General features: G+C 42.7%; 1 protein-coding gene across 5 annotated transcripts in view; it reads left to right on the top strand.

Annotated features, from left to right (window-relative positions):
• The window catches only part of LOC121858828, a 64056-nt gene that overhangs the window by 13290 nt on the left and 23423 nt on the right, over positions 1-27343 (top strand). For 2 of the 5 annotated variants that reach the window (XM_042355463.1, XM_042355461.1), the window contains exons 2-3: positions 14272-14332; positions 26544-26872. In XM_042355463.1, coding sequence (XP_042211397.1) covers positions 14326-14332; positions 26544-26872 — 336 coding nt within the window. In that variant the 5' untranslated portion in view covers positions 14272-14325. Of the gene's footprint in view, positions 1-3175; positions 3548-14271; positions 14333-26543; positions 26873-27343 lie in introns of those variants that run through there. The other 3 variants (XM_042355460.1, XM_042355465.1, XM_042355462.1) reach the window with 3 other exon arrangements.

Raw genomic sequence — 27343 nt, 5'->3', positions numbered from 1 at the left:
AATAAGACAAATTTAGATTTAGGCGCAAAATAGGTAAACACCAGTTTGGAAATAGAGTAGTGGACGAATGGAACAAGTTACCAAATATCATCATTAACTCGAATATGCTGGATAGCTTCAAACATAGGTTGGATGGATATATGAGTGATAGTGGTTGGGTGTAAACGGTGCTGGCCAGTATGGACGAATAGGCCCGCTGCAGTTTCCTCCATTTTTATGTTCTTATACCTACCCAACTTCTCTCCCCTCCCTCCACCATCATCCCTACCCCCACCCCACCCTTCCCTCCACCACCACCCGTCCATCCCTCCCTCCTTCTCCACTTCTCTACCGCCATCTCTTCCTCTCCCCACATCCTTCCTCCCCTTTCCTCACCACGTTCTTCATCATATAATTTCCTTGTTCCTCTTTCTTCGTACTCTCTCTCTCTCTCTCTCTCTCTCTCTCTCTCTCCAGAATAGTTGCCGAGAAATGGAGATCTGAGAACTGAAAAAACGAACGGGAGTTTTTGGTGGAAATGAATGAGATTTCCAGTTTTTTTGTCAGTTCTTATAATATCAAATGTTCAATTCCAGCGGTGAAATCATTACTAAAAACAATGATATATTTTTAGAATTCTTGAATGGCCAATTTAATATTTGTTTATATAGAGTAAGCCTCCTGCCTCAGCGATTCGTGTCGATAAGGTGGATTGTCAAGCTACCAGAATTTCGTGGATAGGAAATACAGAAGCCGCATTTGTTTTTTTTTTCACTCCTGATTCTCATTCTTTGTCTTCTCGGAGTGTGACTACTGTGCCTGGGATCGAGGTTGTTCACGTAGGTCTGAGAAATGAGAGGCGGAAAATTTGACCACTGTAAGAATGTAGGAAAAATGGCACCGGAAAAAATAACACAGGAAAAAATGGCAATAGGAAAATATGGCACCAGAAAAAAAGGCATAATCACCAGACTATGAAAAAATGTCACATTATTTTTTGTTGACATGTTTTCGCTAAAATTTTATAACGTTTGTTACTGAAACTTACTTGGAGTTATATCAACGTCATAATATTAAATGTTTATTGCCTTTAACTGAAACATTCTACCGTATGTTAGTGAAAACTCGTACAGAAATGAATTACAAAATTAAAAATGTCACTTTGCATATTATTGCCTAAGATTTCCGACGACTGTTATAGCCAGCGCCTTGCACAAACTCTTGGACTGACTTGCGACTAGCTTGGCGGTCCTGGTAGAGGGTCTTCAGCCTTGTCTGGAGGTTAAATTTGTACCTGTGTATATTGATATTTTTTCAAGGAAGTAAAAATCTGGAATCTTAAATCTGATGAAAAATTATGGGTAAGGGGTATTGTGCTTCCCCTGAAATCTGTACTCATTCCCGATTACATCATAAACCCCTCCCATCACCACCACAACCACACCATCACCACAACTCCACCATTACAACAATTTTACACTGCCACTCTCTCTCTCTCTCTCTCTCTCTCTCTCTCTCTCTCTCTCTCTCTCTCTCTCTCTCTCTCTCTCTCTCTCTCTCGGCTGGGAAGCACCTCAAGATGGGGTGAACTTTGATCTGTCATTTCCTCTGCCCTAGTGCCTGCACGTTGAGGGGCAAGGTGAGGTTGTGGTGATGAGGAGAGAAGAAGGTCGCCCAGCAACAAGAGTAATCCTATGATAAGACGTTTACGTAATGGAGTGTCGTAAGGCGAGGTTTTGGGTCTGTCAGTGTTTAATGAAGGTGACGGAGTGTGAAAAGTTGACCCAGATGCCGAGACCTCCTCCTCCTCCTTCCCGGCCTTGGGGCATGTTAGTGGGACGACGAGGAGGAGGATGGAAGGAGAGGGAGGGGTAGTTTGGAAAGAAGAGGAGGAGAGGAGGGAGGGAAGGTAGTATGGGAAGGAGGAGGAGACGAGGAAGGGTAGAGAAGAGGTAATCTGGAAAGAGGAGGGAAGGGCAGTGGAAGGAAGGAAGAAGGAGAGGTAGTCTGGAAAGTGGAAGAGGAGGGAGGAGTCTATGGTAGCCCACTTTACGTATCCTGGAAAAATAAGTGTAATGTAAGGTGTAAGTGTACCAGGTGTAGGTGGACGAACAGAGGGTATCCATAAGTGTCTTGTAATTAGGTGAAGTGGCCTCCCCCCCCCCGTGACATTATCCATCATCACACCTCAGGTAGTCGGCAGCTTTCTCTAATAAACGTATGTGTGTGTGTGTGCGTGTGTGTGTGCGTGTGCGCGTGTGCGCGTGCAGATAAAAGCCCCCTTGGACAAAAAAAAACCCTAGACAAAACCCCCAGTTAAAGTACAAAGTAGGTTGGGTTGGGTTTGGTTAGGTTAAGTTCGATTAGGTTAGGTATATAAATTGTTAACTGTAAATAATAAAGAATAAAAATAATTATATACAAATTCTTATTATTATTTGTCCTTGGGGGCTTTTGTCCAAGGGGAGCTTTTGTCTTAGGAGAATTTTGTCCGAGGGTGATTTTGTCTTTGTAAAGATGGAAAAGTAACGATATTTGTGGGGGGGGGGACTGTACCTGCCTCTTGGTGATGGTGATGGTGGTGATGGCGGCGACGGTCAGTGTTGATAAATTACAGTTGTGTAGTGAACGACTCGCTGAATATTATTGTGAACCTAAATTGTGTTTATACCTGATGAATCATTGTAAACCTGCATGATGATTTTACTCCATCTCTATCTGTCTATCCGTCCGTCCTCCGTCCGTGTACAATCATCCAGTAGTTAATGAGAGGAAGCCTTGTTAGGACACGTGTTGCAACTAGCCATTACTTAACGGAAGCCACCTTGGATTTTAATTTGGTCTCGCCGAATGAAAACGTCGGAAAAAAGAAATAGGAAATTAGCTCAAATTTCTAAGTGTGAGTTAGTGTAAAGAAAAATGCAACTTTTGTCCTAGGGTGATTTTGTCCGAAAAGGATTTTGTCTTAGAGGGCTTTTGTCCCACACGGGAGAAAGAAAGAAAGAGAGAGACGGTGCTTTCATGTTCTTGTTAACGGTAGTGACGTTTTGTTGTTATCTGTTGTGGCTGGACGGGCCCCGGGAGGTGAGGTCACAGGAGCCAGGGTGAGCCACACACACACACCTGCTACGTACATCCCCCAACAACACCGGAAAAGTGTGGCGTCGCAGGCCCGGTGACATCAGTGAGCCTTCTTCACTCATCATCATTACCGTCAGTGTGTTACCGTCGTGAGTGTGGACAACAGCGCTGCTTCACCCGGGTCCTTTTACCCCTCTCTCCTGAAGGTGCCCCCGTGTTCCTGCTTCGCATCACACACTCCAACTCCCGTGACTGAGGTGTGACCGTACGCCAGAAACAACACCACCTCGCCCACGATATAGTTCACCCTTCCATCTCAATCTTGGGTCGTATTTACCAACGCACTATGGTGAAACATCCCCTAAGAGGAAGAAATTCTGACTATTGGGGTAAAAAACACGTGGAAGTGAGGCTGGACGATGGGTTGTTAAGGCGACAGGTGAAGGTGTTAAGTACCTTCCAGCAGCCTGTTGGAGGACACACTCAGGTGAGGAGGACCGGGTGGAGGACAAACCACTTGTTGCTTGTTGTAAAGTTTGTTAATGTGTTAAGTTCTTCACTGGGAGGCCTCACTGGGGGGTCTCTGGCCGTCCAAGGAAGGCATAATATTTCGGCTATATCTGTACGTACGTCACCATTAACTCTGACACACCTTTATAAACAGATACTTACATAAAAAATACTTTATACTCACGAGAAAAAAAACATTGAAACATGGTACAGACTATCCATGGTATCTAAATGTGCCCAGAAATAGTAAGACGTAAATTTCATCGCATTTTAGGCTGGTACCTCCATGCCGATAACCTTAATTAATGCTCTTATGTCCATTTACTCATTCCTGAAGTAAAATTTCGTAAGTAAAGTTAATCCAGCAGAGTCAGTACAGGTTTGATTAGGTAAAACATAAGACGTGGCACCAAACACACTTCACTTGATTACCTACTACCCTGATGATGAGTCCACCGTCTTGCTTATATCAGACTAAAAACTCGGGCTTTAAGAAACTCTACATTATTGACGACGAAAAATACAGGCGGTAAAAGGTAACGTTAAGGTCCCGTTAATCTAGAAGACATCATGATCTCCTCGGGGCCGTGATTAGAGCGAAAGTTCTATAAATATGGAGATTTTTTTAATCGGAACTTCTTTGGCATTTTTTCTTCTAAGTCAGGACGTCGCTTAAATGAGAATCAAACCCTTTTCTTAATTGTACCTTTTTTAAGTAATTTGTTACGATTTTTATTTTTTTTACGTTTAAATGTGAGTTTTATTCTAAGTGAATGTCAAGTGTAAGTTTGTGAAATTTTATTGGGATCGTCTACTCAGGGTGAATGTTCGTTTATGTGATGCTCTTCTGTTTTAGTGCTGGGTAAGTTTAGTAAATAGTGATGTACCTATGTTTTATACTCCAGAGGTTTAATAAATAATGACGTTCTTTTTTTCGGCCCATAAGTTTAGTAAATAGTGATGATCTTATGTTCTCGTGATGATAAGTTCAGTGAAAGTAACGTTCTAAAGTTATTATGGGTATAAGGTTAGTAAATAGTGAAGATACTCTTTTGTTTTTATTTCCATAAGTTAAGTAAAGAGTGGCGCTCATATGGTTTTATCTCTGTACGAGTAAGTTGAGTAAAGAGTGATGCTTTTTTGTTTTCATCTCCATAAGTTGAGTAAATAGTGATGCTTTTTTGTTTTTATCTCCATAAGTTGAGTAAATAGTGATGCTTTTTTTCATCTCCATAAGTTGAGTAAATAGTGATGCTTTTTTGTTTTCATCTCCATAAGTTGAGTAAATAGTGATGCTTTTTTTCATCTCCATAAGTTGAGTAAATAGTGATGCTTTTTTGTTTTCATCTCCATAAGTTGAGTAAATAGTGATGCTTTTTTGTTTTTATCTCCATATGTTTAGTAAATAGTGACACACTTACCTCTTTATACTGGCGACTTTAACCAGAATTTATACTTGAAAGTTATACACTCAGATAAGTGTTTGTAAATATTGATGTTCGCGTGTTTTTACCCTGGCAATTAAACTTCGATAGAACCCTGGCGCTCTCCCGACACCAATAACTTATATACAGTCACTCGCTTCATGCTCACAGATATCTCCTTCGTTCACTTATTGTGCTTTAATTACCTCGTATATTTACTTAATGGTTCATTTATTTATCTGCGCTCGAGTATTCTCATTTTGTGTCTGGTCTTATGGTGATAATGGTGCTTGAGGATGGTGCTGAGAGTCATCTATTGGTGCACTATCTTAACGTGAGGATGGTGGCGTTGTGGAGTATGGTGGTGATGTGCGAATGTAAGGGTGGGTAGTTGTGTGTGTATGTATGTATGTATTTGGTTATGTGTAGGGGTATATTTATTTTTATGCGGTTATGAAGACATATTTCCATCTGTGTGTGTGTGTGTGTGTGTGTGTATTTACCACCATTCACGAGCAGTTCATCTCCGCCTAATCCACTTAAGATATCAAAATAAATGTCTTGCCCACCACTTGAATTCCTGGACCTCTGGTGGCTGTGTTTTGATTGGCTGGCCCGGTGGGAGGAGCTGTTTACCTGTATACATTAGTGGGTGCCTGGCAGGTGCCCCTCCACGGATGTACGAGAGGGGGTGGGGGAGAGGAAATTGAGGTCAGGTCAGAGGTCAGTGTCAGAACCCGTCATTACTGATGTTAGAGGAGGGGTGTGAGGAGGAGGAAGAGGAGGAGGACGAGGACATTTGGTGAGATATAGGTAGAAATAAAGTTAAAGAGAGAGAGAGAGAGAGAGAGAGAGAGAGAGAGAGAGAGAGAGAGAGAGAGAGAGAGAGAGAGAGAGAGATGCCCACTTTAAACACTTCATCCTGACTTTAAATCATTAATTAAATTTTTCCCCATTTAACCTAACCTAACCATTGTTGCGTCTCCCCTCCCTCCCTCCCCCTTTATTAATCTGGTACCAAAGCCAACACCTATCAAACGCCCACCCTACAGGTAAATACTCCCTGACACACCAATATAGAGTTTGTTGAAATGAATCCTTAATTATTCTGTACCAACGTTACTCAGAGGGCGAAATTTTGATGGAATTGGATCACTTACATTAACCTAACCTAATCTAACCTAATCTAATCTAACCTAACCTAACCTAACCTAACCTAGCCTAACCTCACCTCCCTCCACCCAGTGTATATAGCATTAGGTGTGTTTTAATCATCGGGTAAAATAAGCTAGGGTGGGGGCTATTCTTCAGGTGATCCAGGAAATTAACATGTATTCAGTAACTAGTTGACAGTGGGGAAGGACAGTGAACCGGGAGTTGTTTTTTGTTAGGGAGTGGTTCCTACGTCTTACAGCTGGTTGGGGTGGTTCTACTGACGTGTGGTACTGGTTGAGGTGGTTCTACTGACGGGTGGTACTGGTTGAGGTGGTTCTACTGACGGGTAGTACTGGTTGAGGTGGTTCTACTGACGGGTGGTACTGGTTGAGGTGGTTCTACTGACGGGTAGTACTGGTTGAGGTGGTTCTACTGACGGGTGGTACTGGTTGAGGTGGTTCTACTGACGGGTAGTACTGGTTGAGGTGGTTCTACTGACTGGTGTTACTGGTGGTTTTACTCACGGGCGGTAACGGGTGGTACTGGTTGAGGTGGTTCTACTGACGGGTGGTACTGGTTGAGGTGGTTCTACTGACAGGTGGTACTGGTTGGGAGGTGGTTCTACTGACAGTGGTACTGGTTGAGGTGGTTCTACTGACGGGGCAACAGTTGAGGTGGTTCACTGACAGGTGGTACTGGTTGAGGTGGTTCACTGACAGGTGCAATTGCTGAGGTGGTCTCTACTGATTTTGGCAGCCTGGTTGAGGTGGTCTCTACTGACGGGCAGTACTGGTTGAGTGTGGTTCTACCTGACGGGTGGTACTGGTTGAGGTGGTTCTACTGACGGGTAGTACTGGTTGAGGTGGTTCTACTGACGGGTGGTACTGGTTGAGGTTCGTTCTACTGACGGGTGGTACTGGTTGAGGTGGTTCTACTGACAGGTGGTACTGGTTGAGGTGGTTCTACTGACAGGTGGTACTGGTTGAGGTTCGTTCTACTGACGGGTGGTACTGGTTGAGGTGGTTCTACTGACTGGTGTTACTGGTGGAAGTGGTTCTACTGACGGGTAGTACTGGTTGAGGTGGTTCTACTGACGGGTGTTACTGGTGGAAGCGGTTTTACTCACATTAGAAGGTCCGAGGTCGAATCCCGGGATAGTTTATATCACCTTACACACACACACACACACACACACACACACTTACTTTAGGATGGAGTGGGTCGAGAGGAGGAGACACAGATAGAGTCTTAATTCATTTTTGGTCGTTATTTTATGCCTCTTTAGTATCGTAGTTGAATGTTATTGCAGTTGCATCATTGGAGTTGTGTCTCAGTGCAATTTCGTCGCCATTTGTATTTACTTCTTTAAGTGTCGTATAGTATGAGTCTTAGCGTTGTTTCGTCGCCATTTCAGAATTTACGAACATGAGATATGAGACAAGGCCGAAGTTTTTGTTGTTGTGTATACGTGAGGCGGTATCTGGTATCATCAGAGGTAAGGGAGCGGAAAGTGAGTGTTTTAAACTGGAGAGAAACTGAGTGTTGAGGAGGAGGAAGAAGAAGAAGAAGAAGAAGAAGAGGAGGGGGAGGAGGAAGAAGAAGAAGAAGAAGAAGAAGAAGAAGAAGAGGAGGGGGAGGAGGGAGGAGATGGGCACGTGTATTGGGCATAGGTGAGTTGTTCGATGTTAGATGGCGGAGTTTAGCAAATGACGTAGTTTAGATAATGGCGCAGTCTACCAAACTGCTCAGTCTATCAAAGGCTTAGTTTAGCTAATGGCTCAGTCTAGCTAATGGCTCAGTCTATCTAAGCTCCCAGTCTAGCTAATGATGCAGTTTACCCAATGGGAGCTAAGTAACAGGGATGGAAGAGGTGGGGGGGGGGACGTATAATTAATGGGGAATGGGTAGGTGAGGACGGTACTGAGATAGACAGATAAGATTGATACACAGGGAAATGGGGAAGACACGAAGGTAATGGGGTGTGGAGGAGAATGGGTGTTGTTTGACAGTCACTGGATAGATAATAGATGGGAGGATAGAACCAACGAGGGATAGAGGCAACTGGTTAATGGAGGGGTGAGGAGGGTAGAGGGTGAGTGAGGGGGATGAGGAGGGGCAGCAGACGGATGTGGGGGGGGGAGGGGTAAGAGGGGTTGGCGTTGATTTCTCTCCAGTTAGTAGGTCGTGGGCACTCCCAGCCTTCCTCTCTCTCTCTCTCTCTCTCTCTCTCTCTCCTGATTATCCATTTATGCATATTATTTTCTCTCCTTCTTTCATCCCATCCCATCCCCTGTTGTATGTCAGTTCATTTCATGGCAGGTAGGGAAGGACGGGTGGGGAAGTGGTAGGGGAAGGACGGGAGGGGGAAGTGGTAGGGGAAGGACGGGAGGGGGAAGTGGTAGGGGAAGGAAAAGAGAGGGAAGTGGTAGGGGAAGGAAGAGAGGGGACGATAAGGAAAGGAGGCGAGGGGAAGGGGGGAATAGGTGGTAAGGGAAGGGGATAAAAGGGGAAAGAGAGGGGGAGAGGAGGAGAGGAAGGAGGTATATATGGATATTACTTATGACACTGGCGACGTTAAGGATAACTATGACATTACTGGTGGCACTCTGGCATCCAAGGTCTCATTAGTGACGTCCTATATGGCACTTACGTCACGGGTGTTACCAGTGTCACCTTTTAGCACTGTGACGTTACACTTGGCATTGGTGACGTGAGGTGTGGAAGCTTGGCACTGAGGCGGCCCCCTGGAGGATGGTTCTGTGCCACGCCTATCACTGCCACTCACTGAAAATAATCATCAGTCTTCAGCCGACATAAGAATTGGACGGTGCTAAAAATGCATTTGTTGTTCGGTGTGTGTGTGTGTGTGTGTGTGTGTGTGTGTGTGTGTGTGTGTGTGTGTGTGTGTGTGTGTGTGTGTGTGTGTGTGTGTGTGTGTGTGTGTGTGTGCGTGTGTGTGTGTGCGCGCGCGCGTGTGTGGGTGTGTGTGCGCGTGTGTGGGTGTGTGTGTGTGTGTTCTAAACAATGAATAATTAACTGACATCAAAATACACCCATTCACGCCCACTCACACCCTCCCTCGCCCACTCACACCCTCTCACACCCACCCCTAGCAACGAGAAAACTCAGACAAACAAACTGATCGGTTGCTAGGGTGATCAATGTACAATATTAAACACATTTTCACCATTAATACTCATGGACTAAACAAGACTCACTCCCTCACTCCAACACACTCCCTCACTCCAACACACTCACCTCCCTCACACCAACACACTCACCTCCCTCACACCAACACACGGTCATACTCTAAGGGCTATAACAGGTAGTAAGGAACCACACTTGTGTATTTAATTTAATACTACATCTTTTGTGACATGACTGGCAAGGTGAAGTGTTCTTGGCTTGTGTTATGGGGGGGAGGGAGGAGAGGGAATCACTGTCAACGTTTTATTTACTTTATACTTTTATCCTCTCTCTCTCTCTCTCTCTCTCTCTCTCTCTCTCTCTCTCTCATACACCCCTATACCCCCCTTAACAACCCCTCCACCCCCACCCACAACACCCCCCACCAACAAACCCTCCACCACCACCAACAACACACACCTCCACCCCCACCTTACCCCTCCCTGCCCCTCCCACCCCCACCAACACCCTCCCCCCCCCACCCCTCACCCCACCCCCCACCCCCCTCCCACCCCCTCACCCCTCCACCCCCACCAACACCCCTCCACACACATTCAGTTATAATGAGTGTTTTACATCCTGTTGCGTGTAGACAGAAGCCTTGACGGGGGAGAAAGGGCAAGATTGAAGGGGAAGGTATCAGTAATTTGCCCTTTTTGTGCTCTTATTGCCCTTGGGTTAGGGTGTTAAGGGTGTATGAAGGTTCCTCCAGCCCTGATCAGGAGAGAGAGAGAGAGAGAGAGAGAGAGAGAGAGACTCTGACTTTATTGTGTGTGTTTTTGTATTGTCTTACACCCTGTCCAATATCTCTCTCTCTCTCTCTCTCTCTCTCTCTCTCTCTCTCTCTCACACACACACACACACACAGTTTTGAAATATTCATCACGGTAGAGCGAGAGAAAGGCGTTTTTATGCTCGTGTGTGTGTGTGTGTCTGTCTGTCTGTCTGTCTGTCTGTCTGTCTGTCTGTCTGTCTGTGTCATAGATAAGAACGAAGGGACAGAAAGAAGAGAGATAAAGAGGAACAAGAGAATAGAAAGGAGACAAAATAACAATGTTTCAGCGAGGGAAGGAAAAAGATGATGATGTATACAAGGAATACAACAGGGGGAGAGGGGTGAGGGGGAGGGGAGGGGAGGGGTGAGGGGAGAGGGGTGAGGGAGAGGGCTGGAGGGGTGAGGGGAGGCTGAGTGGGGGGAGTAGGTACCATGAGCGACTAATTAACCTACAGCTGGACCTGTGTACAGGTAAGATAGGGAGGGAGGAGAGGGGTCTATGGAGATGAGGGAAGGAGGGGGTGAGAGGAGGAAGGGCAGTGTGTAGGTGAGAGGAGGAGGAGCATCTGCAAGAGGTGACGGTGTGCCTGCCTCCCTCCCTCCCTCCCCCTCCCTCCCTCCTCCCCCTCCTTCCCTTCCCTCCTCCCTCCCTCCTCCCCCCCTGAGACTGACCAAGCTGGTTTCATCACCCCCTTTTCCACCCCCACCTTTTCAATCCTCACACACCTGATGCACCTTCACGGGTACACACCTACACCTCCCACACCTGCTCAGATACACCACACACTTACACCTCCCACACCTGCTCAGATACGCACTTACACCTCCCACATCTGCTCAGATACGCACTTACACCTCCCACACCTGCTCAGATACACACTTACACCTCCCACACCTGCTCAGATACACAATTACACCTCCCACACCTGCTCAGATACACAATTACACCTCCCACACCTGCTCAGGTAGAAATTTTGAAGCCTCCAAAATCAGATATTTCTAAATCTCTTAAAAAAGGCGTCATCAAATTTCAGAAACTCTAAATTAAACCAAAAAAATGTAATTAAATAAGAAGATGAAGAAGAACGATACTAATTAAGGCCCAGAAGAGAGAGAGAGAGAGAGAGAGAGAGAGAGAGAGAGAGAGAGAGAGAGAGAGAGAGAGAGAGAGAGAGAGAGAGAGAGAGAGATGAGGAAGAAAGGAAAAACATAGAAAACAAGAGGAAGGAAATGAAGATGATGAGAAAAATAGTAAAGGAAGGAAATAAGATTAAGGAAGAGAGAGAAGGAAGTAATTGTGGTAGACGATGTTAGATGTCATTCACCCCTCTCACGCACTGCCCTCTCCTCCCACCTCCCCATTCTCTATCCTCCCCTCTCACTTCCTCACATGCTCTTTCATTCCTTTCACTCTATGTTTTCTCCCTTCTCACCCCACTCACTCTTTCTCCCACCTCTTTCTTCCTTCTCACTTCCAACTTTCCCTCCCTCTTTCCTCTCTTTGCTTACCTCTCTCACTTCCTACCTTTCACTCTCCAGAATCTCACAAGGTCTCTAGGTATTATAAAAAGAATAAAAGGTAAAAACCATCGCTAATTCATGACACGCTATCCCGGTCTTGTCCTTGATTATTTAAGCTCCTCTCCACCACCACCACTACTACTACCACTACCCCTTCACCACCACCTATCTCAGGAAGAGGAACAGTAGTGTATGAGTAAGGGAGGTGAATGAATCCCCCTCCCCCATCCAAGTCCCATTACCTCCTAATATGGATAATGTCAACAAACATGGGTGTTGGTAGAATGATCTTGAAAGGTTCGCACCAAATCCTCGTCCTGTGCGCCATATCCCGCTAGTGTCGTCCTCCGTGACCTGCGACATGTGTACAGTACCTTCTCCCTCCCCCTCCTCGCTATAGGCCAGGGTTGTGTGGCTGTGAGGTGCAAATTATGAGACTGCGGAGAAGATAACGTGTGAGTGTGATATTCTGTGTCTGATGAGGGAATGTAATATATCTGTAATAGTCGACTTCCTGGCCATGAGAAAAAATTACGTGAGAAACTGGAGAAATAATGTCGACAGCTTTCCTCCCTCTTACACGAAGACAAAACTAACTAATAAAATAAGATTCATTCATCACGAGTAAGTAATAAAAAAACCCAGCTGATATAGAGCTTACATAAGTTGTTTACATATGACGTCATGCAAGAGTGAACACCCTCCACACATTTCCCAGTACTTGGTCCAGTTAAAGAAGATAAATAAATAGATAATATTCCCCGAAGTCGTCTTAAAGTTCACATTAACTCGGTAGGTATACATAACACAATGTAGTTAAAATCAGCAAGTCGACTCATCCAAGGATAAACCAAGAATGTCATATATCTATAGTATATTATTGAACGGGAGTTGGATATGACTGCGGAGATGATTTACTGTATAGAATAATAGATGATAGAAAGTACACTGTGGTGGTGGTGTGGTGGTGATAGTGGTTATAATGATGATAGTGGTTATGATGATAGTGGTTATGATGATAGTGGTTATGATGGGGGTGGTAGTGTTTGTTTTGTTGATAGTGGTGGTCATGGTGGTGGTACACAGCTAGGCAGGAGTGTACGCAGCTAGGTAGGAGTGTACACAGCTAGGTAGGAGTGTACGCAGCTAGGTAGGAGTGTACACAGCTAGGCCAGGGTGTTCACATACCTACAGAGCCGCGGGCATGAGCGAGTTGGCGCCGCTGTGTCGGGCCGTTCATTAGGTGGTTGTGGAGAGGCAAGTCCAGCCCTCCACCCTCACGCAGCCTTCCACCCACACCCAAGCTTCCACCCACACCCAATCCTCCACACTCACGCAACCCTCGGACCCTCCACCTACATCCATCCCTCTACCTACATCCATCCTTCCACCCACACCCATCCCTCCACCCACACCTATCCCTCCACCCACACCCATCCCTCCACCCACACCCATCCCTCCACCCACACCCATCCCTCCACCCACCCACCCTCCACCCACACCCAACCTTCCACTTATACGCAGTCTTCCACCCACACTTTTCCAATTAATCCAATGTCATCCACCCACACGCCATTCTCACCCAAATTACACCCAGTCCCATCCACTCCATCCACGTCCCTCACTCCGCCCACACCCTCCTCCCTCTCTCCCCCGCCCACACCCTCCCCTCCCTCCCCCACCCACAGTTCCCCAAACATACTATAAGCTTAGCTAGTTTGTAGCAAGTGGTCAGCCCGCCTCTTTCTGCCTCCTCCTAAATTTCTCTAATAATCAATTTCCAAACTATTGACCCTCTCTTCCACCTCTAATCTTCACCCCTTCTTTCTCTACCCTCCCCTAAAAAATAAACTTGGGGCAACTCACCAGGCCTACACAGAGCTACCTCATACCTATGCCGTGGTTCCATGGGGAGGCGACGTTGCATTACTATACTAGGAGGATAGCCGCCGCCCGTTGACTAGACCACCCATCTATCATGCGTCCGTCCGTGAAAAAAAAAAGATGTTCTCGGTACCGTTTTAGTGGATTATTTTAAACAGCTGAAGACAGGGTCGTGTAAAAGAATATTGATAAGAAAATTAAACGAACATAATGTCCCTCTTTCTTCTGATAAGTTAAATTTACGTAAAATGAGAAAACACTGAAAACATTGTGAGTGAAGCGACGTGAAAATCGCCACATCTTACTGTTTTTGTCCATGTATTGTCGTATGTCTGATTAGTTTCCTCTACAGTACTTCAAGCGACATTTTCTTTGATTATGAATTTTGTCTTAGTTTGTCTCTGATAGATAGATAGTTTAGCAGTTTCGTGAATACATTATTTTCATAGTATTTTGAGCTTTATTATTATTATTATTATTATTATTATTATTATTACTACTATTATTATTATACTGTTATTTTGTCATTATTTATTTATTTACTGTTATAAGTATGATGATGTAATAACCGTAATGTTACAATGATTATATTATTAATGCTTTTAATGGTAATGGTAATAATAATAATTGAGGAATTTGTGTAATAGGGGCAATAGTTGTATAAGGTTGTAATAGGGGCAATAGGTATGCAAGGGTGTAATAGGTATTTTGTCGGTGTAATAATTGTGTAATAATAAATGTGTTTTCGTATTTCAGCGTGGCGAAGGTGTGGCTCTAGACAGAACAGAGCAGAATGGTCTACTGGTGCGGATGTTAGGTGAGTCACTCTGCCTTATGATCCCCCCCCTCCTCCCTCCCTCACTCACTCACTCACTCAAACTCCTTCATTCACTCACACTCCCTCATCCACTCACTCACACACTCATTCTATCTCCCTCTCTCTTTCAAGCTCTCGTGGATTCTTATCTTTCTCACTCTTCCTCTCTTCTTCCTTCCTTCCTTCCTTCTCTCTCTCTCTCTCTCTCTCTCTCTCTCTCTCTCTCAAGCTCTCGTGGACTATCTTTCACCCTTCCTTCCTTCTCTCTCTTTCATGCTCTAGTGAACTCTATCTCTCTCACCCTTCCTCCCTTCCTTCCTCCCTTCACGAAAAAATATAACCCTGTCAACTAATCATACACAAATAATTCTTATATATTTTATTTATTATATAATAAATCTCATTTCATATGTTTTTCACCCATATGGAAGTACTTTTGAAATATATTTGTGAAGTAAGAAACAAAAAAGAGACGATTTTGTATATTTCGCCTGTTATTAAGACAATTTTATCGAGAATAATAATTAATAGAATTTTCGTCGTTCTTATTGATGTAGAATTGGAATTTAATAGTGTGTCAAGTCCTTGTATGGTTGTAGTATGAAGCTGAGGGAAAAAATAACTATCTTGCGTTTCTTACAATACACTAAACTACTGGATAGGTTTCAAGTCCTCCTTACAAGATGATATACGGCTTTTTTTAATCTTTAAATGTATGAAATTGTATTTATTTTTTATTTGTACTGTTCACTATTATAGATGTTAGTTTATACACCAGGAAACAATTATATATTTAAAAGAACCCCCCCCCCCAAAAAAAAATATGGTCATTCTTTTTCATTTTTAGCTCCCGTTTTCTCTTACAAAGTGAGATGGATAACTTGTGTATTTTATAGTAGTTTATACACCGGCTAAATTGCTTTCACGCGTTTAGTGCCTTCAATGGGAGGGTATTTAGTATAGCAGAAAGGGATAAAGAGAATGAATGGCGCCTGTTATGACAGTTTCAGCAGGTGATACATCATTATTTTTGCCGGAGTGGTCTTAATTTTTTTTTTTTCATTCTTTTATCTTTTGGGATCGTGAGAGATTGAATGATGTGTTTGAGAACGAACTGCTGGTGTGTATCTTGAGGCTTTGATCTCGAGGAGTGGTTTCTGTGATGTGTGTTTATGTAGAAAGGGGAGGGAAGGAGGTGGATATGAGGAGGAACAAGGGGAAGGTAGGAGCGAAGAAACAGTGGGGGGGTGGCGAGTATATTTAAATATCAAAGACCACAGTTCCCACAAGTATTTCCGTATTGTTTTATGTTATTAAATATACCGTAGAGCTCATATAGGTACAATACAGTATTTATTTTCAATTATATATTTACTTATTCTAGTAAAGTCAGTATTGTTTGTATTATGGTAAGATAATTTTAACACTGTTCTTATAAATTCTCAGTATAGTAAAGTCTTGTGTGGTGGTGATGGTGTTTGCCTCCTACGCTCTTAAGAGATCAATTTGCATAATTTGTCACGCTTCTGAGCGCTATGTTACACCCGAGGATTATTGAGTTTAATAAGAATATTCGAACAAGAGCCTTGTGTAGTTATGGATTCACTTTTATATTTACAGTATTCTGATTTTTTTAATTTCTTAGGAGATTATTTTTTTTTCTTATTTCAAAAATGTCTGTGACTTCCTCTTGCCTCCCAGTGTGTGTGTGTGTGTGTGTGTGTGTGTGTGTGTGTGTGTGTGTGTGTGTGTGTGTGTGTGTGTGTGTGTGTGTGTGTGTGTGTGTGTGTGTGGCAATTCAGAGAGAAAAAGTAGAAGAGTTATTACATATTGCAAGAAGTTTTAAGCTATTCTAATCCTTTTTTATAGAGAAACGTCATGTAAACTTTGTGCTGATCCACTTAGCAGCGCTACAGAAGTCATATCCAATTTTAACATTATTTTATATACTTATTATTTAAGATTTAAACATAAGAACAAGTATTGGTCTTTATACATTTGTTTTGGATCACTTGAAGATTAACCTCTCATGTTATTTCAGCAGATGATTAAGCACCCTAAGTCTTCTTTTAGGAGGGGGGGGGGGAGATAGGTGTTCAGTTAGGTCAGGTTAGCGTAAGGATGGTTAATCTTAAGGTGAAATATACTGGGTGATCAAATCTTCAAGAGATTATATACTTTAGTGTCTTGTCTTGAAGCTGTAGGTACAATGCAGTCAGGGAAAGATGCTTCTATACCCCGTATGGTCCCCAGTCAGGATGTGGGGGAGGTATTCGACTTGTGTGTCATGGATCGCGCTTCGAGTCATCCATTGCAACCGTACATGGATATAGATTCATGCATGGCGCGTATCTTGGCTAGGGGATATAGAAGCACATTTTCCTTGCTGTACATAAGTGTAAATCACAGGGTTAGGTGGTTTAAATTATGGTTTAAATACAAATATTTTTTAACAATTAATTAAAATCACTTTGGTTTTTGTATGTTAAATGTAAAAGGAAATAAAAATTAAATAATTGCTTATGTAGTGAATTGTTATAAACTAATTAGCCAAAGAAACAAAGTATACTATGCCTATATCACAGTAGCCTACATAATAAAACACAAAAAAATACAATAATTGTTTTGTAACTGAAAAAAAAAAACAAGTTTAAGACAAGTGAGATCACTGTTTACCTGACATGTATTATTGTACTGTACTGTAGGGGCTGTAGTTTACTGTAGGGGCTGTAGTGTACTGTAGGGGCTGTAGTTTACTGTAGGGGCTGTAGTTTACTGTAGGGGCTGTAGTTTACTGTAGGGGCTGTGGGCTGTAGGGTTTACTGTAGGGGCTGTAGTGTAGCTGTAGGCTGTAGTGTAAATGTGTAGGGGCTGTGTGTACTGTAGGGCTGTAGGCTTGGTAGGGGCTGTAGGTGTACTCGGTAGGGGCTGTAGTTTACTGTTTTAGGCACCAGAGTAATGTAGTTTACTGTAGGGGCTGTAGTTTACTGTAGGGGCTGTAGTGTACTGTAGGGGCTGTAGTTTACTGTAGGGGCTGTAGTTTACTGTAGGGGCTGTAGTTTACTGTAGGGGCTGTAGTTTACTGTAGGGGCTGTAGTTAAATATTAAAGGTACTGATAACTTGTTTTAGGTTTACTTCAGTTATAAAACAAAAAAATCAACTAAATCACAGCACTTTGGGATACATCATGATATTTAGTATTTATAAAATACACTAATCAAATTCTCTCATCTCTTAAACCTTTGCTACATCACGCATTACAAACACCAAGTTCTGATTTAATTAAGCATCTTCGTAACCATGACCAGAGTCTGCATTCAGAGACATAAAAAGAAAGACAAGTCTGGCTGCTTATTCTGTGAACGGCTCCATCGCTTCAATGAACACGTCCATCAGAGAAGACTGGGAACAGTAATTTGTCAACCAGGGAAAAGATCTGATTTTATTTTTGTTTTCAAATATGATTGAAATGCGAAAATCCTATTTATATCAAATAAACCAGATTGTTTTACTTAAAAAAATCAACAACCCTGGTGCCGAATCAACGCCTCCAGTGAGTTAGTGTGTTAGGTCTTCACCATATCACTCGAGGTAGGTGAGTGTTGGAAGAAGGTAAATCTAGTAATCCAAGATGTGCTGCAAAAAATATGAGACCGATTTTACAACAAAGAACAAAATCTGGGACGTTTAAACACTCCAAAACCGAGATAGAAGTTTATATTTCTTTTGTAATTAATATTTTATGCGCCGTCTTACTTTTGCAATTGTTTTAATATAGAATACGCGTTGTCAAAACAAAACAAGAATATAATAGTTTGGGATGAGACGATACAAAGAAAACGTCACTGTTCCTTCCTGTCTCGACTCCTTGTTATGTAAATGGTGTATAATAGACGTTGTCCTTGGGAATCTCATCTCCGTGGCTTCCCCTCTTGTTTCCTTCCTTGAACACTCCTTCCCTAGTTTCCCTTTCCTAAATTCTTCCTCTCTACGTCTGTTTCCTTTCCTATCATCTCCAGTTCCCCTTCTCCTCCTCTCCTCAAGTCCTCCTCTTCCTCCTTTATCGTCCTTCTTTCCAACCTTACTTACCTTTCCAGCTCTCCACTCCTTCCTCCTCCTCTTCTTCTTTCTCCTCCACCTTCACCATCCCTGCTCCATCGACTCCCACTTACCCCTCCTGCCCCCTCCTCGCCGTCACCCCCCTCCCTCCTCCAACAGGTCACGAGAAAGACGGTACTCTGAGACTTTCACCGCCGTGTAGGTGGAAGCGACCAAGGAGCGTCGGGGCGTAACGGAAGGGTACACACTACTCTCCTCTGTTCGTACACACCCATCAACACGTGTTATTCTCTGCAAGACTCAGGGGCGGATCCAGGAATATCAAAGGGGTCCAAGATGTTGTGGGTAGGGGAACATGGCGAGCCCACCCTGCTGAGGGGTTTTAAATCTGGCTAATATCATGGGCATTTTGAGGTCATTTTGAAGCCATGTGCACTTGAGGTTAGGAGATATCCTGAGGTCAATAGTAATTACTTTTTCCTATACAAAAAAAAAACGCGTGAGTGCCCCTGCAAGTGCGTCCCTATCATAATCTACCCCTTATTGTACGTGCGTGTCTATCATAACCAGCCTCTTTCATACACACGTTCCGAGCATAGAAAAAAAGGACAATAGAAGTGTTGTAATTAATGAGTAGCTCCCTCGGGTAGTGGGTCTTAAATCTGACAGGTAACGTAGACTGTGAGTATAATGACTGTAGGCTTTGGGAATTGTATACAAATTAACCAAGCTAAATATAGGTTTGGTTTGGTTAGACATAAGTTAGGTTATGCTTGGTTTGGCTAGTTTAGGTTAGGTAAGATTAGATCAGATTAGGTTAGGTATGATTTGGTTTGACTAGGTTCGATTAAATTAAATTAAGTTATGTTAGGTTTGATTAGACTACACACACACACACACACACACACACACACACACACACACACACACACACGACCAACACGACCTTCGAAATTAGATTTTACAATTAACAACTGACGTCATAGACACTGAACCAATCATCGCTGGTCTTTAGAGAACAGTGAAAACCAATCACCGCACACCATTCAGCTTCCCATCACAGCCTACCTCTCAACCCTAAACCAAGCTCATCTCCCACCCTCTCACCCAATCAGCGTGCAACTTGAGGCCCCCCCCCCCTATTTGTTACCCAGTCAAGAAACTTCTTTACTGGCTCAATACAGATAATGTTTACTAAGTGGTCGGAACTGGGGAGTAATCTGTAACACGAAGGCTGGGGGTAGCACAGGGTGAGAATGTAACCCCGGTGTTCAACATGGCTAATGCGTGTTAATGACTCTTCAAGGACCAGTATAGCTACTCTGGAATACTGAAGACGACAACTTCTTACGAACACATAAGCATTTCAATGATATGTTAAACTGTCTCTTTTATTGACGTCATATGCAAGGTCTCGATACGTGTGTGTGTGGGGAGTATACAAGACACACCTCTAACGTGTTAGTTCCGGCTTCCTTTCTCGACTATCATCCACTTCCTCTTCCCGTCTCCCCTCCACCTTTCTTTCTCCCACTCTCTCTTTCCTTCTGTTTCTCTCTCTCTCTTTTGATCTTCGTCCTTCTCTCTTCACCATCCCTCGACCCTACCTTTCACTCTCGTTCTCCCTACCAATACTCTCTCCTTCCCATCTCATTAAGTCTTGGTATTTTTTTTTGTAGAGAAAGGAGGGTGAAAGAAGATTAGAGGTGGGGGAAGGAAGTTATAGTTCGGAAGTGAAGAATTTAGGAGGAGGTAAGAGAGGGCGGGTTAATAGTGTGTTAGGGTTGTGTCATGCGCTAGTTATTGTCTGTCGGTACAGGCACTAGACATCCAACCCTATCCCATACATGGGTGTTTTAAGGGCCTTATTTCATATTCCGGCGACCCTACTGGCGGATGTTGGTCTAGGGAGGCTGTCTATTGCCTGGCCGTGTAGATCTGGGGTGGTAATGGACCTTTTGAGATTTGGTAACTTTTTGGGAACCATGTATGGTTGTTGTCGTTATCTGGTGGGAGTCTTTGAAGGAGTTCTTGCTCTGATCGCTCTATCTTTTGCCAGATTCTGCTGGCCAGGGTGTGCAGCTACTGGTTGATGGGTTTCATTCTCAGGTCTCTATGTATCTCGGCTGTGGTTCTGGTGAAGGGGTATTTTTCGCCTGTGATGAATCTTAGGGCTTCATTTTGAACCACCTGTAATTTTAATATTTGAGTGGTGCTCATAGTATGAAGAGGTACTGCTGGGTAAGTTAATATCGGTGTGATAAATGATGTCACCAGGTGGAGTTTTTATTTTCTCAGGAAGCGCTTTAAAGCGGTATAGTTTTCTCAGCTCTCTTCTTGCCTTTTCCTTCCTGGTGTGGACATGATGGGAGTAACCTGTCGTGGATATATACAGGCCCAGGAGGGTCCCTCTGCTTTTGTATTCTATCTGGGCATTATTGGTTACTAATGGATGGGTTTTCCTTCTGCATAAGGGTATCACTGTGAATTTCGGGAGACTGGTTTGGATTTTCCATTGTTTTTCATAATTATTTACCCTTTCTAATTCCCGCCTGGTGTTGTCGGCCTGTAACGCTCGCGATTTTCCTTGATGTGTTGTTATTTGAGTGATGTCATCTGCATACATAACATCTTCGTTACCTATTCTAGTGGGAGGCGGAGTGTCACGTGTCACTCTCTTTCTCTCTCATTCATATACTTTATCTCCCTTCCTTTGATTGTGTGTTTCCTCTTCGTCTCTCCATCGCCAACAAGCCTTGACATCAACCCTGGCGAGCTCGTGCCAGCCAACCCAGGAACTGTGAAGGAGACGCCGTCAGGTTGAGCTAACTGGGTGAGGAGTGACGGCTGTTGGCGGGGACCCACTCAGATGGACAGTGACGGCTGTGTAAAGCGCGTTCTTGTGGGACAGTGACGGCTGTGTTGTATATTCCCGTGGACGGTGATGACTGTGTGGTGTTATTCAGGTAGACTGTGAATGAAGCGCAGTGCATTCATGTGGACAATGACGGTCATTTAGTATATTTTGTGGACATTGGTGCGGTGTTTGATCACGGGGTGTACTCGGTAACCAAGGATTGAATCGAGGAATAACTTGCCTACCTCATCGGGTTCCTACAATCCCCCCCCCCCTCACACATTCTACCTCATCTCTCAATGATTTACATCCTATCAGAAATATACTATACGTTGAAACTAAAATAAAATAAAAAGAGGATTCACACTTCACCTAAAATGGGAGAATAACGAGATCATCGTGTGTGTGGCGTTCTCTGGGTTTATCTTCGTGGGAGAGTTGGAGGAGGGGCTACAGACTGTATTGGTTTGTCTTTGTGTGAGCGTTCGAGTGTCATGGAAGCGAGTGTGTTTTATAACTCTGTGGTGTTGTAATGTAGGTAAGTGTTTTAGGGAGTGTTATATTTATTACTATAATTCTGTAAGTGCTTGACTAACACACAGAGATAGATGGCAAGCAAATAGGTATACGTGGATTTATATTATTTCTCTGTGTATTATTGTTGTCATTCATTTTGCTGTGTTTGTCTTTACTTCGCTTATGTTATGACTGAAACTATTGATCCTTCGTTGGGTTAATCACGAGTCACAAAATAAACTGGTCCCTGTTTGGGCAATAGGATAGATAGATAAATAGATATTTACAGTATTAAGTTAAATCGTCATGCAAGTTTAAAATTGGTTCAGCATGTCTGTAGACAATTCAGGTATATAGTTGAGCATTTATATAGACTTAATAATAATAATAATTAACGGTTTATTGAAAGAGCTTGGCAGCCAGAAGGCTGAAAATATACAGTTACATATTTGGGGAATGGGTTTCGAATTACAAATAATATACAAGTAACATAAGTGATACAAATAAGATATATAATAACTAGATGGGGAAAAGCTCAAACTACAGTGCATTTCAACATAGTGACAGTGCAAGAAGTAGTATTTACTGGGAGTGAATACACTGGTTTATTACAAGTTATTGATAACTTTTACAGTGGTTGGGACTGGGCTGTTCTTATAGCGATCAGTTCGTGCACGTATGGGCTGGATGCGGTTGTGGTGTCGAACTTTGCAGGAATACAGTGTACATAGACCGTGCAGGTGTGCAAATACTGTACCAATTTACTTACAGACTATGGCTAACAAGCAATGGTTTGTATACCCACCTAGGATAGCCAACAATACCGCCAGATGCTTGCTTCCAGTAGGGTCCTTTGCTCAGGCTTGGTTACTGATCATTTAGAGAAAATATTCAAGAATAAGTTATTTTTTTATGAATACAATATTGCATTTAGAGACCAATGTTTTTTTTTTTTTGCCCCGCGCCCTCTAACAAGCCAGTTCTGACCCCCCCCCCTTCCTCTCTACCCCCTGATGTTTAAGTGTACAGATTTTTATTATAATTTGTTAAATGCGATATCAGTATAAGAACGAAATAAAGACATCTTACACTTGCAATAATTTTATTTAGTAATCCAAATGTTGTGCAAAACAAGGCAGAAAATATTCGCAGGGCTAACACAGCAGGTACTCGGTAATGAAATGGATTATACTAGTCTTCTATACCTTTAATTTCATATAACAATAAAAACAAAACGCATGAACACATTCTACAGTATATATAAAATTTTGGGGTGTTCTCTTTTGGCATAGATGTTCTCGTAAGGTGGCGCCCTCTGGCTTAATACATCAGAACCACTGGAGGCTATAGACTATCCGAGCTTAAACTAAGTTACTCTCACTGACTTCACTTCTTGTAAGATGACGTCACTGAGCATAATTACCGCTTGGTATGAGTCACTGATGACCATAAATGAGTGCACGTGATTTTTGTCCATGATTTATCTTCACTTAATTAGAAGTTTGTTATTGGTAATTTAGTTTACATTTAATCAGGCCGTGATTAACAACCAGGCATATTAATAGGAATTGTGATATCTGTAATAAATACGTTACTAATGATGGAAATAAAATGGAAAGGAAAAAATTTAAACTCTCCATTCTCATGATCGCAATACACACACACACATACACATACACACACACACACACACACACACACACACACACACACACACACACTAAACTGAATTTTAATTTTCCCGATGTAGTTTCGGCAATTACGTATTTTGTTAATGTATGACCCTTGTAACCGCATATTTAGTAACGCATACAAATTGCCGATAAGTATTTCCTGTATACAGCGCTGAGCATTACGCCTTTACTTGTTTCTCTGTGGTGCAAGTTCTACACCTTAGTAGTTATGATATACTTTAGTGAGTAGCAATAAGCTGTTGTCTATTAAAAAGTTTTATTTACAGCGGTGTGTGTGTGCGTGTGTGTGTGTGTGTGTGTGTGTGTGTGTGTGTGTGTGTGTGTGTGTGTGTGTGTGTGTGTGTGTGTGTGTTTCACAGCCACGTGAGGGAAGGCTGTGTTGCAAAGTATGGCGGTGTAAGATGTTTGCAAGGTTTATAGACCGGAACACAGGAGTGTCGTCATCTGATTAACACACAATTGTGTGTTGCTTGTTGTTTTTAGTAGCTCAAGTAAGCATGAAGTCTTGATACACACACACACACACACACACACACACACACACACAGATCTGATGTAAGAATTTCTTAAAGGGTTGGTGAAGCGTTACCTACGGCAGGACGTTGTTAAGACGAGACAAACACTGGATTTCAGATAACATTCTTCCACAGGATGTTGTAAAGATGTTGTAACTACATCTTACGAAGTAGCGTTGACGTTATAATGTTATTGCGCTTCGATAACTTTGGTGTTTAAGCGCGTAACAAGGTTAGTAATCACACTAGTCCATCAACAAAAATCCAAATATTATGATGGGTGGAACTAGCAGTTACACCGAACGATATTGCAGCTACCAGTAACATTCTATTTCAAAACGTCAATATATCACAACAGTCCTTGTTCAAGTGTTCGTGTACCCGGTGTAAGCATTCCTAGGAGGGGAGGAATGAACCACTTCTCTGATATAATGATTCTTGGAAATTTCACCAGACTTAAAGCCTTGTTTCAGTACTCACATTGCATTCATTTGCATTGGCGCAGATTTGTTGTGACTGAAGGGGGGGGGGGTGACTTCCTAGACCAGTGAGAACATCGAATACCATCTTTGAGATTGTTGCATCACCGGTGCTTGAGACATTAAACAATCCAATGATATCGTGGGTACCAGCAACACAGACAGCAAAAATCTGATGCCGTTGAATGTCGCTTGCAAGTTTTCTCAATATGATGTGGCAGTAAATTTGTCTTTCTCTCCATATAAAACCGTAAATCAGGGTCATTATGCCCCAGAAGCTTCAGTTACTGTAAGAAGTTTCCTTCCTCTTCTGTATGACCGAGAAATACGAGTCCGCTAGACTTTGGTTGAGTAAGTAGCTCACCGAGTTGAAGATTTTGACGAGGCTTTTACAGGCTGCTTCTTGCTGCTTCTTATTGTCATCATCCAGTAGGACATTAATGGAGGGCGTTTTCATTGAAGCTACTTTTGATAACATGTGTTCACTAAACTTCCTTGGCCTTTTTCAGTTGTCAAATCCAGTCGAAATAAAAGTAGGCTCTTTAGTCCAGTCAAATTAAGCTTATTTTAATTAAATAAATGCACTAATTTATAAAAAAGCTGTATGGAAGTTCTCTAAACCTGTAGAAGCAATATATCAAACTCCCCCACATAAATCCACCCTGAGCTCCGTCCGCCATCTTGGAAAATGACCGCCAAATTAGTTTTTTGCCATTTACGTGGAAACGGTTGGTCTGATGACAAAAGCAGTGGAGAGCGAAATTGCAGAGTGTGAAATTTCCTACAAAAAGAATCTTCTGCACTTTTTCTCTAAGAATGACTGTTTCGAAGATATAGTGCCTTTGTTTCTTTATATTCAAATTACAGCAACATTACAGTACAGCAAAAACACAACTATTGTTTTCGATGGATACAGTGACACAATACAAAAAAGGCTGAGGCAACGAAGATCTTGCTTACTGCGAAACACTCACATCATCTTCCAATGTGAGACAAATGTTGATCAGGAAAAGTTACTAGGAAATGAGCATAACAAATCAGGATTTATAAATCAACTATCAGAAAAAAAAATAAGTAATAGCAGTTTATCAATGAAACAAGCAACTGATGATGTAGATTTATTAATTATTCAGACAGCTGTACATCAGTCTTTAAACTGTTCAAAAACTGTTGCTGTTGAAGATGGAATTGCAATGGTACAGTATTATTAAGAATTACGTTAATATTGTCGTGGAGGGGGGGGGGGGTGATTATATAGGAAATACAGTAATTCAACTCCATGTAAAGGGTGATGCATTCCCTCCACCCCCCCCCCCAGCATCTCAAGTTAGCATTTTCTATTGGTCTATTTCAGCCAGGTTGTTAAAATGTAAAATATTTCCAAGTTCATCGTGTCTCAGAATCAAGTACTAAAATGAAACATGTATATGTTGGGATCAAAGGCCGAAAACGACCACAACGCGTTGTGAATGTTTTCAAAAGAACCAGAAAATGAAATTTTGCGTCTTGGGTTTTACCCAAAAGATACAACCTAACCAAACCTAATCAAACTCAACCCAAACAAACCTAACCTAACCTAACCTAACTTTACTTTACCTTACCTTACCTAACCTGTAGCAAAATTTCGCTTTCTGGTTATTTTCCAAACAAAGTTTTCGGTCCTGAAGCCCAACACATACATTATCCTCACCTCACGTGATCTCACTGCCTAGTGCCGCACATAACCCTCATATGGGACACCCCTCATGGCAGCAGCCAATCATTCGTTTTTTACTTTTTATATTATGTTACCCAGAGGAGGGGAATTCCATTGCCCATTGTGTAATTTATTCTCAAGTCAACAGGAAGCAAAAGCTTGACTTGGCATATCGCTTGAAAGTTAACCCTCCGAATATACAGTTAACAAGGGTGAATGATGGATGGAGTCATGTTTAGTGTTGACTCATAATCACAACACAGTGTGTGGTCAGCCACTAAGACCCATTTGATGGAGTGACCCAAGTATTTGGTATACATGTCAGCTAGATTATTGATATTTAAAAGTCATCTGCGTTTCAGTAAGGTATATTATGTGCGTGTACATGTTTCAGGTGATGTAAAGGGCAGTGCCACAGTTGAGACATCCCTCACCCCGAGCGTGGGAGCTCCTGGGTCTTCCGATGCCTGGCGTAACTCGGCGGGCAGCGCCAGCAGCAGCGTGGCGGCCAGCACTGGGATGGGCAGCAGCAGTGTTGGTGGGGACATGAACGTGGGTGAGGCAGAGGAACGACTCCTGCGGGGTGTGGTGAGGGGTACTTCCTCCTGCAATAGGTTCATGACACTCCATCGTCGGCGCCGCCGCAAGCCACCCACCAGGCTGATAGGCTTAGAGCAGCATCACCAAGCCCTCCTTGACGACCTCTACCATGGACCCACACAAGTGAGTTACTGTGTGCTTTCTTCATCATGTACTAATGTTTTTAATAATGTCTACGTATGGTATATTTTGTAAGTAGTAATTATTTAGTAATTATTTAATTATTAATTGTTTCCAGTTATAAAACTTCAGTACAATACCTTGACATGTACTGATCAAGATAAGTCATTATGCCATAAAACTACAACTGTTGTATATATAGGCCCTATACAACAAGGAACTTTGATAATTAAATAAGCATCCTTCTTTTAGATTATTTTGTTTACGTACTGTACATGTGTATGTACCGTATACATGGGTGTACGCGTACCCTACATGTTATGAATAAACACTCATTAGCACACGAATACAGTATGCTTCTGGCCGTGTGTGTGTGTGTGTGTGTGTGTGTGTGTGTGTGTGTGTGTGTGTGTGTGTGTGTGTGTGTGCACGCGCGCTATTAAAGGGGAGAATGAAATTTGTATATTTTGTCAA

The sequence above is a fragment of the Homarus americanus genome, unplaced genomic scaffold (genome assembly GCF_018991925.1).
Source record: "Homarus americanus isolate GMGI-L3 unplaced genomic scaffold, GMGI_Hamer_2.0 scaffold59232, whole genome shotgun sequence".
Classification (NCBI taxonomy): Eukaryota; Metazoa; Arthropoda; class Malacostraca; order Decapoda; family Nephropidae; genus Homarus; species Homarus americanus.
This window is presented reverse-complemented; position numbering and strand designations above follow the sequence as displayed.